At 37.9% G+C, this 17226-nt stretch overlaps 2 protein-coding genes across 3 annotated transcripts in view; both read right to left on the bottom strand.

The window, feature by feature from the left end:
- Positions 1-9547, bottom strand: part of psmd1 (proteasome 26S subunit, non-ATPase 1) — a 42283-nt gene extending 32736 nt beyond the window's left edge. Inside the window, exons 1-16 of the mRNA XM_020596781.1 lie at positions 9324-9547; positions 8100-8143; positions 7012-7085; positions 6549-6718; positions 6070-6278; positions 5642-5785; positions 5081-5307; positions 4740-4800; positions 4480-4608; positions 4253-4341; positions 4100-4178; positions 3816-3989; positions 3511-3622; positions 3056-3252; positions 2576-2671; positions 1883-1947 (exon numbers count right to left, since the gene is read on the bottom strand). Coding sequence (XP_020452437.1) covers positions 1883-1947; positions 2576-2671; positions 3056-3252; positions 3511-3622; positions 3816-3989; positions 4100-4178; positions 4253-4341; positions 4480-4608; positions 4740-4800; positions 5081-5307; positions 5642-5785; positions 6070-6278; positions 6549-6718; positions 7012-7085; positions 8100-8143; positions 9324-9339 — 1886 coding nt within the window. The 5' untranslated portion in view covers positions 9340-9547. The remainder of the gene's footprint in view (positions 1-1882; positions 1948-2575; positions 2672-3055; positions 3253-3510; positions 3623-3815; positions 3990-4099; positions 4179-4252; positions 4342-4479; positions 4609-4739; positions 4801-5080; positions 5308-5641; positions 5786-6069; positions 6279-6548; positions 6719-7011; positions 7086-8099; positions 8144-9323) is intronic.
- Positions 9548-11695: 2148 nt separating this feature from the next.
- On the bottom strand, positions 11696-15578 carry LOC109958156 (uncharacterized). Of its 2 annotated transcripts, none has more exons than XM_020596577.1 (3): positions 14723-15578; positions 13971-14084; positions 11696-13332 (listed from the first exon to the last, which is right to left on the bottom strand). In XM_020596577.1, the coding sequence occupies exons 1-3, from the start codon at positions 15453-15455 to the stop codon at positions 13217-13219; spliced, it is 963 nt and encodes a 320-aa protein (XP_020452233.1). In that variant the 5' UTR covers positions 15456-15578; the 3' UTR covers positions 11696-13216. The 2 variants fall into 2 exon arrangements, with proteins under 2 accessions (XP_020452233.1, XP_020452234.1); XM_020596578.1 differs by having other exon boundaries at positions 14002-14084.
- Positions 15579-17226: the final 1648 nt, after the last annotated feature.

Here is a 17226-nt window from a genome sequence, read left to right as displayed (position 1 = left end):
TTAGAGGAGGAGGAGGAGGCCAGCTGAACTGTTCTGGTTCAGAAGCCTTTCTAAACAAAAGGAAGATTTACACAACATTTATCTAGCAGCCAATTGATCACACAGAATATCACATAGCCTTTTTTGGACTTAAAAATGTACACCCAGATATTTGTGCACTGGATGGCCTCCCTGTTTAACACTGGTGTCTGATGGCTAAATTGCTATAAATAGCTAGGGAAGAAAATATGTGTGAAACAATGACAAGAACCTCCAGCTTGTCTGATTAGAGTAATACACTATACAGGCAGGGAAATTACAGCAAATTCGAGATAGCTGTGCATCTGACTTCTCCTGTCACACCAAACAGAAGGTGTTCATGTCCAAGTCCATCTCGTCAAAAGTACAAAATTTTGATCTAATGTGTATGAAGCAAGAAAAACAAAACTAAAGCTTAATTTTTTAAATAAAACAGCAGGGTCTGCATTTTACATAGGTAGATTCATTATCATTTGCTTTACATGTGCAATGGTTCTCATCAATGAAGGAAATGAGTTTAAAAGTTATGTTTTGTGAAAAAAAAAAAATCAGGAAACAGTAAAAATACTTCAGCCACATATTTGCTTTAAACAGCCTGGGGGATTACACTCTATAGTCAATTGTGTCCATTTTAGAAGTAAATATCTAGTAATAGTTTTCATTGGGGCTGGATAGTTTGAAAATTTTCAATACCAGTATCAGTACAGTAACCAAGTTTCAGTACTGTACCCAGGGTCCGAAATTTACTTTTTGGCTCGCCAGCCAAGGGGGCTAGTAGAAAATCCAGCAACTAAGCATTTTTTTTTTTACCAACCAAAATAATAAATCACCTTTTTGTCTGGTGCACTTTTTTAAATATTTCATTGAGCTAATAAGGCATTATGCTGACTAAGAATGTTGAGGCCAGAGCAAAATCTTAATATTGATCATCAGTTAATAAATTAATTTAAAAAAATAAATGTTACAACTTAAGTCTTGACCTCAAAATGCTACTTAACATATGTATTTGCTATTAAAGAATGTGAAGCTTTGTAAACCTATACTTGATACTTGAACCACTGTAAAGCTCCTCCTGAGTCTTGAGACGCATCACTCAAACTGCAATCACTCATATCTTTGCATGGTCCATGAAGTCTGGTCTCCTGACTGTGTCAGAGTGTGGCGCCTGCACACGCACGCGTGTTTTCTGGGGACCCGCCGCTCTCTGCCTATTAATGGCTTTGGTTACAGTCAGATGATTAGTTCTAAAGACAGACTTGGACAGTAAGTGTTATACTGTGTCTACACCAAAAGTGTTTCAGCCATGTTTGTGAGAGACACGTGTAAACAGGCTCCTATTTTATTCAGTTAAGCTCAGTACACTGTTTATTTTTCAGCTTGCATATCACTTGCACTTTATGCCTACAACTGTGACCTAAATAGTATTTTTTATGCAGAGTAGGGGCAAATCTTTGCAAAACACAGTTGTGTGTGTCTCTCAAACTCTGACACAGACAAGTAAAGACTCTTCAGGATAATGATTTATTATAGGATCATTTTCCTACAAACATTTACCCACCAGTGTGGTGGGTAGTCTTCTGAGAACTCCTTGTCAAATGGAAAATCTACCTGCATTTGGCGCCTGTTAATTTCAGACCCCGACTGTACCAAAATGATATTTCTTTCTAAACTGTTTATCTGCTCCACAAAATGAAATCAGGCTATGCGTTAACATTTAATTTTGTGTTAATATGAAGCAGTGTCTGTTACTATAGGGACAGATAAATAATTGGAAGACCTTGAGGCTCCAAAGAGAAAGGCCTCTGCTGCATGTAAAAAACAATGAACAGTGTTCATATTTTCAACAAGTCAGTCTGGATCTTACCTGAATAAGATAAAGCCAATGGACTCAACGGCAGCCCTTCTGACATCATCATTCACGTCACTCACCTCAATTAAGATAAACAAAGCAGTCAAATAATAAGAAATAACACTGAGGCTCATCAAATCCTTATGGCTAACAATAGGAGGCACATGCTCCATTATCACACCATTGAACAGTTTTAGGTTGTATAAGGTGCCACCTACAGGACAACACCGTGAACTGTTTCCATCTCTCACACTTATGTTTGTACATGTATTTATGAAATGCACATTAAATGTTATATATATTAATCTAAAATGGTGACCCCATGATGTATAAACTAGTTATGCTGCACATAAATATTTTCATAGTTGAATAAAATTTTACATTGTTAGCCACAAAAGTAAGTTCTGGTGATTCTAACATTAATAAAAAGCTGCCAAGGGTTAATGAATTCAGATCTACAATCACAGACTCACAAACAACTAGGAGCAGTGCCTACACCCCTCTGTTAAATTTGTGTATAATCCTTTATGGACAACCAAATATTTCACTCCCAACAAAAATGCTATCAATTTTTAAACAGAAATAAATCACAGTATTAAACTGAGCAGTATGAATTATGATGCCAGCTTCTGCAGCTGCTTGGCATTCGCTTCACTTGGCAGCATGATAAACATGTCTTGTCAAGAAGGCCAAAGAGGAAACACTTACAGCGACATGTAGCAGGCGTCGGATGGCCTTGTTGTTCCCAGATCCACAGTAGGCCATTCCCACAGTGTACATGCCAGAGCGTCGCAGAATGGGGTCCTATCACAGACAGTGAAAAGAAGCAGAACTTTGAGAATTTTTGTCTGGATGTGAAACAAAGATCAACATAAATCAAGCACACATCTAGTTTTTACACAAGGGTCCCTGACACACAGTACAGAAAAGAAGACCCACATGTGACAAACAGCCTGGGGTTGTATGAGTACATGGGAAGTGCACACTGGAGTGCAATGACCTTATTAGATGCACTGAAATTAATACCAAACTGACTTCCAACATTGGTTGAATTAATCAAGCTTGTGTAATTCCATATACATTGCATTACTATGAGAAAAAGTTGCACCAGTGCCATTAATCATTGTTCCTTGAGAATAATGAACCTCATTATGTACATGATTTTCTCTGAGTGCATTTTAGCTTTACCTTGTCTCTGCAGAGACTTTCAATGAGGGTATCAGCCTCCTCCATGCGTCCATACATGACAAGGGCTATTCCCACTGCCAGGCCACGCAAGATCTTCTCATGCTGTGTCTCCTGAGCATAGCCTACCATGTCTTCAATGGCCTGGGCTGACTTGGAGCCCAGCATGACCAGGCCCAGAGCCAAGCCTGCAGCTTCACCTGTGAGGTTACATGAGATGGTCCGAAAATAGCTAATTTAACTAGATTGAACAAGACATGGTACATGTATCAGTAGCTGAAGCACATAGTAAAGATTGCTTGGCCACATGTCAATATTTCAAAAGCACAATATAAACTGTAATACATTTTATCATTTAGACCTAGACAAGCAGGACATAAAACACAGATATATTTTTTGTATTTTTAGTTAAAATCTTATTTTAGTAAGCAGTGAGGATCAAAAACTAGCCTACACACCAGTGACAGCATCATCCTGGTAAAGATTCGACTTGAGGAGGTCATAAACATCCTGTCTGGCTGTGCCCAGTGCAGCTAAACCAAGACCCAGGGCACCACCATGACGGACAATCTGCAAAACAAAAAAAAAAAAAACATATGACAGATGGAATGCTAAAAAAAAAAATGTACCAACTGACAGTGACTTAAACTAAACTTAGCTCAAAACACATAATTCTGTTCTTTTAGCAATCATTTTGTGAGTTAGGGTCAAGTGTGCATTTGACAGTAAACCTGTACTCAAAAGTAAATGTCAAAAAGCTTACATCATTATTGGCATTCTTAAGCTGACTAAGCAGGTAGTCAATGATGTCCCCACCATGGTTGGCATGAATAAGCCCCAGAGCATACAGGCCTCCTCCCTCCTGGTAAGCTGAGCCAGGGGAGGTGTCTTTGGGCAAGTAGGTGGCCATTAACTGGAGAGCCTCTTTCTCATGTCCCTGGAAAACACAGCATGCTATGTTAAAAACTAAACAGACGATTTGTAATAAAATTCACTGTTTTTTTTTCTCATTTGCATTATATCATAATCACAGTGACATAAATTCACCTTGTGGATGACTCCCAGACTTGCTGTGGCCGTGAACTTTGCCCAGTTGGTGGCTCTTGCAAGCCATTCTAAGTTTTCTCTATTATATATATATATCTCAGTCTTTCCATGCAATCTATGAAATGTGCATTTCTGGTCTGAAAGCACAATTACCTGAGGAACTGGTCACTTGTGGTTCCTGTATGCATGAAAGAGTTAGCTATTACTGTGGCCGTGTGACACACTGAATTTCGGACTGCATCCTGGAGTGGCAGAGGGGGGGGGAAAAAAAAGGAATAAGCCGTCACAGCAAATTCAGTGACACAATCTGCAGTTCATCTGAATGTGTAAACAACATTTTTTTTCTCTCAGCTTTCCATCTTGTTGCCAGCCTACATTACCTTTGTGTTTTTCAGAATCATTAGATCTGTGTTGTTATTTCGTATTAGAAATTGTAGGTGCAGCTCAATGGCCATTTCCCCGCTAAGGATTTTGATCATTTTGGCGTTCTGGTCTTTGGGCTCTTCTTTCTGCAAAAACACAGAAAAGCACTATGATGATCTGTCAACCAAATCCAAGTTGTTCTATTTAGGCACAGAAAACTGACTGAGCATTCGGTTTTTCAAAACAGCTGCAGTACAGAACAATCTAAATATCTTACAGTTTCTGCTGGCTTTCCAGCAGGGGAGCTGCCAGCCTTGTCATCTGTCTCCATTGCATCACTGTAACATGGAAAAAACAGTGTTGAATTAGTGTTGAATCACTTCATCACAGGTAACTAAGACAATGCCTTAAATAAACCCCTGCAATGTTTTTGTCAGCACGCTAGGTCTCCTCTCCTGCTTCATTAGTTGTTACCAATTGTGGGACTAATAGAAAGTCTACACAGACATTTTATAAATCTTAAATTAAAACCACTGGCAGTGCAAGAGCTCACATGAACATGGACCAAGACAAAGTGCTGCAGCCTAGGCATGAGCATGCCCTTATTCTCTTCCCTACCTGTCTTTGTCAGATGTGGGCACAGTTCCTGTATTTGTAGAGCCAGGGACTGCGGGAATAGGTGTTCCAACAGTTCGTAGGTTCTGAATGACAGAGGAGAGGAACTGCTGACTGGCGCTCTCATACAGATCAAAGCAGATCTGATAGGCCATCAGAAGGTTGTCCTCCTTCACTAGTTTCTCCAAGATGTCGCTCACAGCCTGTGGGTCATCCAGGAATATCAAGCACTAGAGAGGTGAGAAGAAAAAAAACTTATTTGGGGAGGCTTGTAGGATTCTGACATAAAACCACTACATAGCAGAATTTATAACTGTTATGCATATTGGATGAAATACACGAACAGCTGTTATCATGGCTAATATAGCTTTAGTTAACAAATGGGTGTCATATTTTATATGTTGACTATAAAGCTGATGATACAAATTAGGCTATAGTAACAAGGTGTAAAAGTGTGTTAATATTACCAACCAACCAACTGAAACCAGTTGAAAAAGCAACATCAGAAGAGTGATAATTACAACAACTGTGTACAACAAGTGTTTTTGAGTATCTGATGTTTACCTGGCAAACATTGATGAAATCTGGCTTTTCCAAGTTCATATACAGCTTCACCAGCACACGCAACACCTCATTACGGAATTTCTTGTTCTGCATCAGAGACATGCAGACCTTCAGGCTGTAGGCGAGGAGGCCACTCAAATCATTCTGCACAAGAGGATACAAAGTAACAGTGATCAATACGTTTTATGACATAGAAGGAATAACTCAATAGTCAACAGCAGTAATCAAATCTGGATCTTATATAGAACAATGATTGTGCCGGTAAAGTACACCTAAATTAATCAGTCACCAAGACCAATTCTAGGCCTAAGCATTATCTTGCAAAGCATGAGTGTACAAAACTTAGAGGTATTCTGTTCTGTTTTAAAGCCAGCAGTAGATATTCTAAACTAACATCAAGTCAGCTGTGAGTGACAATAGCTGCTGACCGATTCTAAGATGGTCCTCTCAAACATGTCAAGGCGCCTGGTCTCTAGGGCGATGCCAATGGCCTGCTTGTACTTGTGATCATCAAGGCAACGCAGGAACATCTTGTTGACAATGCCCTCCAGACGGGGGTCAATGCTTTTCTGTTCCTCATCCTCTGGAAGTTCTGCATTTTCCACCCGCAGCTTGGTGTAGTGGTCAATGCATTTGGCTAACAGACAAAAAACAACAAACAAACAAATAAGAGTCTCCATTTCACTCCACTTCAATTCAGTATCTTATTCCATATGTCATTCACTGGCTTTCTACACCAGAAGGCCTGGTAAGTTTGCGAGCTAAGGTTAAGAAATTAATTGCTCCCATTTAAGTTATTCGCTTTACACTGGTATGGCGTCCCAGTAGTATTCAAACAACAGAAGTATCACTAAAGCAGCAGGTATGTTAGGTAAATGGGGTCAAGTGTTTTTGTTTGACCACTCACCAATGATGGTCTCCACATATTCTGAGTCATCTGTGACATTGAAGAGATCTCCAGCGCCAAGAGCATAGTTCAGAGATTCCTCAAAGGCTCCGAGGTGGTAGAAAACTTTAGAGGCCACTAGGGCAGCAAATTCTCTGCTCCGAAATGTCTCATCCTCATACAAGACCTCACTGTGAGTAGACAATATAGAGTTACATAAAGCTGAAAAATATATGCAATAGCAATAAATATTTTGTATTACAACTCAATGTATATTATCAAATCTACATGAATTTTTTCCCTCTGACCAGAGAGGAAAAACTGTGGAAAAACCACTCTGTTTGTGCCATAGAGTGGTAAACTGACTCTAGGAATGATTCAGATATCTGCTTAAGAAAACTAAATTAAACCAGCTTGAGTTAATGCTGCCTAAAGTAATATTCCTAAGTCAGCTGCAGTTTCCTAGTTCATCAATAATACTTACATTTTATCCACTGATCCTGAGATCTCAGCCCAGAAGTCATTCACTATGGAGTCTAGCTTGTGCAGAGCAAACTCCTGTAATTGAAACAAAGATGTTGCATTCACATCTGAAATTGTGCCATTATTAAGCTTGGAGGAGATAGACCGTGGGGTAGTTGGCTTGACGCCGGACGTTGGGTGCATGGCGTGGCTGGTCTATGTTTAATTTAAGAGGCTGGTCGATGAGGAAATTGGTTTGTTTGGTATGTACAATGGATAGGGTGGTGATATGATGGATATATGGTGGTTGTTGGGGACTGGCACTGCTGTGGGTCTGAGTGTCCGGTGTTGGGCTAATGGTACCACGGTCTAAGAAATGGGGTAGGACTAGATAAGTGTATACTTCTTCCTACTCCCTTTCAAGTATGTACTATTGGAATGTTGTGATGTCTTATGCATATTGGTTGAAATGTCGAATCAATTTTGTTTTTCGCAATATCATTTTCTTCCATGCTTGGAAGAAACTTAAATAAAAAAATAAAAATAAAAAAATTATACAGCTCAGTTTACTCAGAATCTTCTGTCTGTACCCATGAAGAAATTCAATGTGAAAATGCAGTCAGTATGAAACTGCAACTTCAGTCATCATTATTGATATTTTATATAAATGTAGAACGGTAGCACTTATCAAATCTGACTACAAGAGTAATTAGAAATGCTGAAGCTTGCAGTGCATTCCTGACACACAGTGAGAGGCATACAGAGGTGATTGCCTCTTGGTTTCATGACCCATCAAACACTAAAAATCATATTAGTACAACTAGTCTTTACTAGCCCTGATCATTTCTAGGTCTCCATATCTGTAAGAGAACACCATGCCACATTTCAAAGCTCTAAGGACTGCTTCTTCCTGCTTATCAAACATTTCACAGGGAGTCAACATGTGCTTTTACTAGTAATTAAAACCACACTTGTATGCATTATGTATACTTTTGAAATGCATGTAGTATGTATACTTCTGAACAGCATTTGACAAGGCATTACATCTTTCCTTTATAAGAGTTTGCAATCTTCAGGCACCTGCTCCACCACTCTGCTACTACTTCTTACCTTGAGCTGTGGCTCCTCCTCATCAAGGAGTGAAATAATTCCAGCTTAAAAAGAAAAAATAGAAAGACAAAGAAAGGATGAAAAATAAACCTGACATAGCAGCTGCTTGATTCACAGAGTTCACATCATTTCTTTCATCAAATCATACATTTTAAATATAAAAAGTTTTTAATATTCATAAAATAACGTATCATAGCCATATATTACATTTTAAAACAGTCCTGGCACTTAAAAAAAGGATCACTTAGCGTACAAGTGTCTAGTGCTTTACCTCTTGCAGGTTGAAATACAATATTTGTCCATAATCATTTCATCATTAGTCATATCAGTCTAGTATTATGAAGTATTACACTTGGTTGTAGCCCCTTCTTGTGTATAATTATGGCAATTTAATCAACATGAAAGCAACAGAGAAAGACTGTAAAGACTGCCTTTGCTACAGTTTAAGATTCTTAATACACATTCTTATAACACAACCTTTACCCAATGAAAACCACACATATTAGTGACATGATTTAAATAAAACTTATTTTATTATACTTTGTTTTACATGATCAATTTTTCAACTTTGTTATATAATTGTAGGTCCATAGTTCCAGTCAGTTTCACAAAAATCTTACCAATATCACTGATTACTTGAAGACTGATCTATGCGAGTTATCACACCTGCAGGATTCTAATAAGATGCACTGTGTAACAATTCTAGGGTGAATTTAAATCAGTTTCTATAATCAATCATAAATGAAGAAAACTAACGTTACTCAATACTAAATTATTTTCACAGTGCGCCTCATTCTGAAAAGAAAATGCCCAATAAACTCTTTTGTTTTAGCTGAAGAAAGGCAAAATATATGCATGCAACAAGCAATTATTTTATTTATTATTAACAAATAATGTTTAAAATTTGTCGAATGGTCTATGAAACATGAAAAATGACTGTTAGCTAAGAACAAATAACTGTTAGCATCAACATTACTAACATTATTTATGAATCCCTATATTTTAATAACAATGCATTAAATATGGAGCCCAGGTTAGTTACAACAGAAACATTCTCCAAAACGTTCTTCCTTTTCTAAAATGATTTCAGCTGTTTTAATTTACTATCACCGGTTAACAGCATGGTGACAACTGCTGTATTTGCTAACGCTATGTGACTCAGCTAAATCAATGGCAGCTAGCTGAAGTAGGGCTAGCAAAATAAAAACACTTCCTATGACTTACCGGCAGATGTTATCATTGTTGGATCTTAACTCACTCCTCAACCTGACCCGATAGTGGAATTCCGTGCTAGCTTTTCGGAGGAAATAGAAGGGATAAATGAAATGTGCTCTCTTAAATTACACAAAAGTGGACTGACTGAAACACAGCCACTGCTTTGCTTTGCTTTGCTTTGCTTTTTTTTGCCGCAGGTCCTCTTCTAAAGGACCTAGGAACTGCTGACCCCAATTGTGCCCGATTGAAAAGATATGATCTTTATATCCTCGTCTACACGAGCTTAATAATACAACTTAAAACACTGTTTCACATCGATCGTGGCAATTAAATCGAATTATGAAAATATAAAAATTGCACGTTTACGATTTATGGTCAGTTTTTCCAAAGGCGGCGTGCGGTGAGACAGTTCTTTTTATTTCTTGTCCGAGTACATTTAGGCCAGAAACGCCTAAATAATCATAACTTCACACCCCACAGTAGCCCAGTCTGGAATAATAGATATATTAAGATCAAGAACAAATCGTTGTTCAATAGTGACTGGATGGAGAAAGGGGTTTGGTCGGTATTTCATCTTATTGACACAAATGGCTCCTTCTTATCATATGAAAGCTTTTGTGTCGAATATGGGAGAATTGAAGATCGTAAATCATTCCATGCTATTATCAAAGCAATCCCTACCTCCTTCTTGTGTTTGATTAAAGGGTATTTAGGTAACCCTACTCCAATCAGCCCATCTCTCCCACAGCTTTTAATTGGAGGTTGTGCTTTCAATCAGCTCAAATACCCAAACAAAAAATTAAGAAATATCCTAAACAATATCTCGTGCCCTTCTTCTCAATACAGAAATTCTATCTTACAATTCTTTTCAAAGGAAACTGCTTGCTTGTTACAAACAAAGTATTTGCATTTCCCTATCACTCCGAAAGCCAAAGAGCTTCATTTTAAAACCTTGAATGGTATATATCCATCCAGTGCTTTGTTGAGACATCGATTTGGTATTGAATCCAATAACTGTGTATTTTGTGACGGAGATGAAAATGCAGAACATCTTTTTTTCCAATGTACGTTTGTGAAGAACTTTTGGCATGAGGTTTTTGTTTGGTTCCAATCAATTCATCTCCCAAATGACTTCACCCAAAAAGACATTATTTATGGGCTCCTGATGGACAATGTCAACGCTGACTTTCTGATCAATAACATAATTTTTGGGAAATTTCATATACATAAAGCTAAGTATATGAAAATTGTACCTCGTTTCTGTATATTTCTCAATGAGTTTCTTGTTTTTGTCAAAGCCCTAAGTCTAATGAAAACCAAAAACGCTAATACCAAAGCCCTAATTTTTTTAACATGACTTTTCACTTTTAATTTAATTTTATTTATTATTATCTATTATTATTATTATTATTTTGAACCTTATTTTATTTATGTATTTATTTATTTTTCTCTCCTTCCTGTCTTGTTCTGTTCTTTATTATTGCACCAGTTCTATATTAATGTTATGGAATACTAATGTTTGCCACATTTGTTGTAAACACAATTGTTCAATAAAAACAAAAACAAAAACAAAGACAATTAAACCACCCTAACACAAGTCGAACCAAAACCACTGACTGACCTGAAATGTGCTCTCTTAAATTGACCTTCTTAAACATTTTAATTTTATATCAGAATAGCTTTACCTCTTTGTATTTTATATATTGTTCTTTTTCTTTTCTTTGTTCTCACGTGTTTGGTTCTGCTATTCATTTTCACTTTGTTGTATTATGCCTACTTTTGTCCTGTTGTCCTCTTAATACATGTGTTGCAACAATTTGTACTGAATACATTTTGTATTGATTTGCATTGTTGTTAAATAAAAAGACTTAAGGAAAAAAACAAAATAAAGTACATTTAGGCCAGGCATAGCCTGGCCAGTTCGTTCTATACTGATTTAGTGGCACAAGTGATGTATAAAATGAAAATGTCAGTACCACTTACCCAGTGTGATGTTGGTAACCGTAATATATAACTGGACAGTACTGACTTAAGATGCATTTTGCTTAAACCACCTGTCCTCTGAACCTCCAAATATCAGATTTTTAGTCTCCACATAGACAAAGAACATCCATTTTCAACAAACTCCATGTTCACACAAGTTTAAATACATTTATTTATATGAACAGATAGACCAGTTTGAAGCCTACCGTAGCTACATTACTTCATATAATGTGAAAAGCAGACAGCTCATTTTATATTACAGATTATGCTATTGTCAAGAGCACTCACCTAAGGCACAAAACCCCCACTATGAAAGTGATGAGCTGAGCACCCTCTTAGTGTTTTCTCATTATACTCCTGTCCTCTGTGCAATGGCTTGTTTTTCTAAGCCAGGATAAAACCTGATCCCAGTGTGATAATTGACCCTAATAATGCTGGAATATGCAATATGTAACACAAACAACATGGCTCTTGAAACTAGATTTGAACATGGACCCTTACAATAGGGCTTCACAATCAGGCACAGGTAATGCATGACCCACTTCAAGGCCCTTATTATGTCAGGTGATATTGTGCTTTAGTGACATATATTCCTAAATCAGTGTTCAATTAAGATTTTTTAGTTTTGCCATACTGCAGTCTCAAGCCATTAAACACCAACATTTAAGCCTATCTAAGGATATATCTTGAAATCTTTGTCTAATAACTGCAGTATTAAATACTCTGATACATCTTGATCAACTTTCTACACATACACAATAAATCCCTTTGTGACTAACACTGTACATCAAAGACAATGTGTAACTCAGCAGGACAGCAACATATCTGACCATTTAACAACATCTTCAGAATCGCACTGGCTCGGTAGTGGGAATACTGGCCAACAATAGAAAAAACACTCATGTGTAGTAAGGCTCTGTAGCACCTTGAGGCAAACTTTTCTCTTCACAGTGGATTGTGCACAGTCATAGACCTGCAGACACAAGTCATGTGTCATGACTAGTGCTGGAAAAGCTACTCTGAAAGCACCACCAGTTACTTCACAAAAAGATTAACTACAGCAAAGCTCCCCTAGGGAGAAAACTAGTTTGGTTAAATAAAGCTATTTAGAAAAAATAGTTCAAACTACTTAGAAAACAAAATTACCAAATTGACAACACACATTATACAAAATATAATACAAAAAGGTCACATGCCAGCAAAAAAATGTCACTCAACTGAGTTAAATACCTGAGATCTAAACCTGTCCTAAATGAAACAAGCCCATCAGGGCTTTTCTCAAAGACAAAATTGCAAGGATGTTATATTTTTGTTATAAACAAATTTGGATTATCTGATAACAGCTAAAACAGTAAAGAAAGAAATATTTACCTTGCACCTTTTTAGACTGTTTGACTGACTTGAGCACATTTTTTAAAGTTTTCAGAGCAGAATATCTTTTTTTTCTCCAAGATATGAACAGTCTCTCAAAGTTCTTATCCAACAGGTAGTTTTGTTTGGCACTGAAAATGTCCTTGCCAGGGCTGAGAACTGCTCACTTCCAGTTTTGTAAAATAAAAAAAAAATTATTCCTTTCCTTTTATGGCCCATAATTGTTGGGAGTTTCAGTAGTTAAACAGTAATTTAACTACTTGAATCACAGGAAGACCCCAATAGCTGAATGGTTACTGTGCAGAGCATTGTATGCTAGACACACTGTGTGTGTGTGTGTGTGTGTGTGTGTGTGTGTGTGTGTGATGTCAGCAGTACAGCCGCTGACCCTTGTCACAGGGCTCCCCTTCTCTCTTCCACATTTGCTGCCCACCCCTCAGCGACCGTTAAAAACTGCTTGAATCACTATGGAAATAGGAATATAGCTGAACTAATAGCAAGTTCCTTCACAGTGTAGATAAACTACTAGTTTAATTACATACAGTTCACTACTCCCTAACAATGGTTACAACATCAGCTGTCCCCTTCAGCAGGCTCCCATCAGGTCTATCAGAAAGGGAGTTGGTTTTCAGAGGGATGCCTTCCTCCATATTTCCAGCATTACCTGAGAAAAAAATAATAATAAAAACACAAAAGGTTACATGGGAATTGAGAGTCAGGCATTGCTAAATGATCAGTTTAACACTAAAATACTGTGCCACTGTTCATCACATCAGATAACTTATTTTGAAGTGATATACTATGTTTCCATTTATTTTGTTGCATCAATTTTCTTCCAACACACCTTAACTGCTTCAACTTTAGTGATGTCCTGAGTTATCACATTGACTTTTTATAATTGTACATTACTAATTGAAGATGGACAAACATTAAACCAAAATATCCCTTATATTTCTGAAAAAAGTAAGTCACTGTTTTACCAAAATGCAAAATATTTTTCAACAAACTTCCATCATTCTTAAACAGTGGTTGCTCTCTTCAACCTCTTCTAGGATTCTGACCCAAAGAAAACCCCATGAAAAGTCAGTGTGCAAATGTTTTTCCCCCTTCTAGCCCTGTAATAGACTGGAAACCTGCACCCATACCTTTTGGCCATACAGTGCAATCTAAGATTGGTTACAGTCCCAGGAGAACCCTGAGCAGAACTGGTGCACAGAAATGGATTAAGACAAGAAAAAGAAAACATAAGGGAAATGTCTACATCCAGCTCAGTTGAACTGAGCTTTAGGATGATGCAGCTACCTCTTTGCCTGCTGGTTGAAGTGTTTCTGACCTGGCCACTGGCTCCTCTTCTCCGAGGCCAGAACAAACACCGGAATGGCCAGAAAAGTGGGTTCCCACTATCCCTGGTATTATCTGAAAGGCATTGATAAACATTTAACAATTTGGCAGCTTAACTAAGAGCCTGATTGTTTCATGAATGCTCCTTTTGTGCCTGGGCCTTTGCAGCCAGGATGGGAAAAAAACTGTGTGCAGAAATGCATGGTCTTGTGAATGTCATGGATTGGCCTAAATAATGGACCCATTAGTGGGTTTACAATGATCTTATTCTTTTAGGTGCTTTGAGTGATTCTATGGCACCATAAATGTATAGAGAAGTCATTTCATTTCCTAAGGCATCACTATTTTCCCATCAATAATAATTATAGATTAGTCATAGGTTTGTGTGATACCTGTATAATGGACCTGTTACTTAGAGCGCTTTTAAAAAGTGTCAAAGTGGCTGTCAATAAATTTATGCAACCTCAAAGCTGCATGGTGTTCTAGTAAAGCACACCAGGGTTCAAACTTCATGTTGACATCCAACTGTCCTGCTGACGTGTGCTTAAGCCAAAAAAAAAAAAAGAAAAAGTATGGATATTTGGTAAACATAACTCATTCTATAGATTTTGCATCATAGCTACAGCTACTAGACTACTAACAGGAAGCAAATAGATTTTGCTCAGCATTATTGAGTGCAAAGCAGAATAAGGACATTGTATACGTTATTATACCTGGTGTTTGAGATGAGTATATAATTTTGCAGGCGTTTTTCTTGATGCTGAGAATTTTTGCCTCCGTCTTCGGAATGTAACAGCCGACCCATATTGTCTCTGGTGGATGTCTGTGGAACACTGAACGGATGAGATGTTCTAGGAGCTGCACACACTGATGCGTCTCGGCGTTCTCCTGTCCCGTGCGCAATAATCCAATCAGAGCTGGTCGGGCAACTCTGGCAAGCTTCGTACGCGCCTTTACGTCAATTAGGATCTCTTTTAAGCACACTTGGTTTGTTTTTTTGCTGAGAAATGTCTGTCTGAAGATGAATATGATAACAGGGGAGTCAATCACTCGCTTCAGGCTGTAAATATTTGCCCCCCTCGTTGCTGTTGTCTGAGCACTGCAGCTGCGTTTCTCCTTCTCCATGTCCTCTCGCACCGCACATGCTCTCAAATCCAAGTCCTTTGGGCTCACTGCTAGAGGTATTTCACTACAATTGACTGTGTCTGTCTTACCGAAAATGTGGTTTTCCCTCACAGTGTCGCTATCACTGCTTGTGTGAGAAAAATGAAACATGTCAAGTATAAACTCCCGCAAAAGTCCAGAGATACCCCCTCCCACGTCTTTACTTTGACCGGCATCGCTGATCAAATAGATTCTCTCTTTACCCCCGATCACAGCTATCATCTTCTGAAACTCCTTCTCCTCCTCGGGCAACGTTTCCTCCAGAAAGGCCGAATTTTCCATCTGGATCTGTTCTATTTGCAGGGAGATATGCTACTTTCTAGACGGACAAAGCACCGAAAAGCTTCCTCATAGTCGTCGTAGCGTCGAGAGCGTAAGAATTAAGACCCAGCGTCTATTGTTATAGGCTGATCAATTTAAAGGGCGGGACCCATCAGCACATGCAACACAGACCTGCTCCAAGATAATATAGGCTAGTTAATCTGTAAGGGACAGCTAAACACAAACATTGATTTGAAAAGAAATAGGCCTACACTGATTTTATCAAGAGGTTCATATAATAGTAGTAATATGGACTTGAAGAAAAAAGAGAGCCTGCAGTTATTTTTTCATGAATTTCATGGACAGTGAAATCTCATGTCACTTTCTTTATTCCAGTGGAAAGGAGTCCCATCTTCCCTGCAGTGTTGTAGGCTGCTTACAAAAAAGCAAAATCAAAAACACAACAGTCATACCAATTTCAACACAAGAACTTCACTTGTCTCACCTGCTTCTTCCACAAGCTGTTAAATAGTTTCAGTGGTACTTGACTTTTTTGTAAGATCAAAAATGCCTTTCACCCTTAAACCCTCCACTAGGTTTTGGGACTCTAATCCCTTAATCCGTACATGCCTGTTCTTTACTTTTTTTACTCTGACATACCACTGAGTCCATTAAGCACAAAAGAAATTAAATAACTCCAGATGCTGAATCACTGTGGGGATTTTTTTTTTCATGATGTCTGCCCAAAACCAACACAGAGGTTTCAGCATTTGACCTTTAGACTGGCTGAACCTTGGTTAGTTGCTGTGTTTGTTTGGCTTTTCTAAAAAATATATCTCCATGCACTTGCTTCATTATGTAATAATATGTCAAATTTAGGTTATTTTGGTATTTTGTGTCAAAGAGATATAGAGTGCAGATCCCGTCAAAGTCAGGTGCCATATGAGTGATTTACAACCAAACTAGTTTTAGCCTGTTTAGCCTGTTTAGTGTGTATGAAATGTAAAACCAGGGTACAGCAATTTGATCTGCCACACTTGACTGCATTGAATAGTATGGAAATGTCTTTTAAACTGGTAAAGCGTGAAGTGTGTGTAGTATTGTTTTTCTGATGTGCGTTTATTTAAAAATGCCTTTAAAATCCATACAGAGCTTAAGTAGCTGATAGGCTAGATAACTAACCAATTAGCCAGTAGGCACACTGATTTAAATTGAAAACCTGCTGGCTATGTCACCAGTCTTTACACAATGGAAAATGTCACCTCCATGTTAGCTAGTGTCAGGCTATCCCTGTCTTCTGTTATCTACAGGCTAGCAGTCACATTGCTAGCAGGAGCAAACATAAAATGGGTGGAGAGGCCTGTATCAAAATATAAGTTGAATTTCAGGCAAGAAGAGTTTGCATGTTCTCCCTGTGCCTGTGTGGGTTCTCTCCAGGTGCTCTGGCTTCCTCCCACAGTCCAAAGACATGCAGCTTAGGTTGATTGGAGACTCTAAATTGAATCTAAAAAACAAATATACAGATACATAAATAAATATAAACAACCAATTTACATTGCCTTAACAATCACTAAGAAAACCATTTTACTTAACTATTTACTTAATTGGAAAATTTAAAATAACCTCACAGTATATCAATGGCTCTACATATTATTGGAATATATTACAATGGAAATACTAACTGCAAACGCAAAAAAATCAGGTTGACCAATTTTATCAATAGATCAGTTCTCTAAAGTTCTCTCTTATCTAGTTGGTTAGTAAGCTCTGAAATATACAGTTATCCAGGTAA

Source organism: Monopterus albus, unplaced genomic scaffold (assembly GCF_001952655.1).
Source record: "Monopterus albus unplaced genomic scaffold, M_albus_1.0 scaffold31.1, whole genome shotgun sequence".
NCBI lineage: Eukaryota > Metazoa > Chordata > Actinopteri > Synbranchiformes > Synbranchidae > Monopterus > Monopterus albus.
The sequence above is the reverse complement of the archived record's forward strand: the minus strand, read 5'-3'. Positions and strand labels throughout refer to the sequence as shown.

Coding starts and splice junctions, on each gene's coding strand:
- LOC109958156 (XM_020596577.1), bottom strand. CDS start 15,455: ATGGAAAATTCGGCCTTTCTGGAGGAAACGTTGCCCGAGGAGGAGAAG. Junction 14,085..14,722: donor ATACTCATCTCAAACACCAG/GTATAATAACGT, acceptor AATGCCTTTCAG/ATAATACCAGGGATAGTGGG. Junction 13,333..13,970: donor TTCAACCAGCAGGCAAAGAG/GTAGCTGCATCA, acceptor TTTTTTTCTCAG/GTAATGCTGGAAATATGGAG.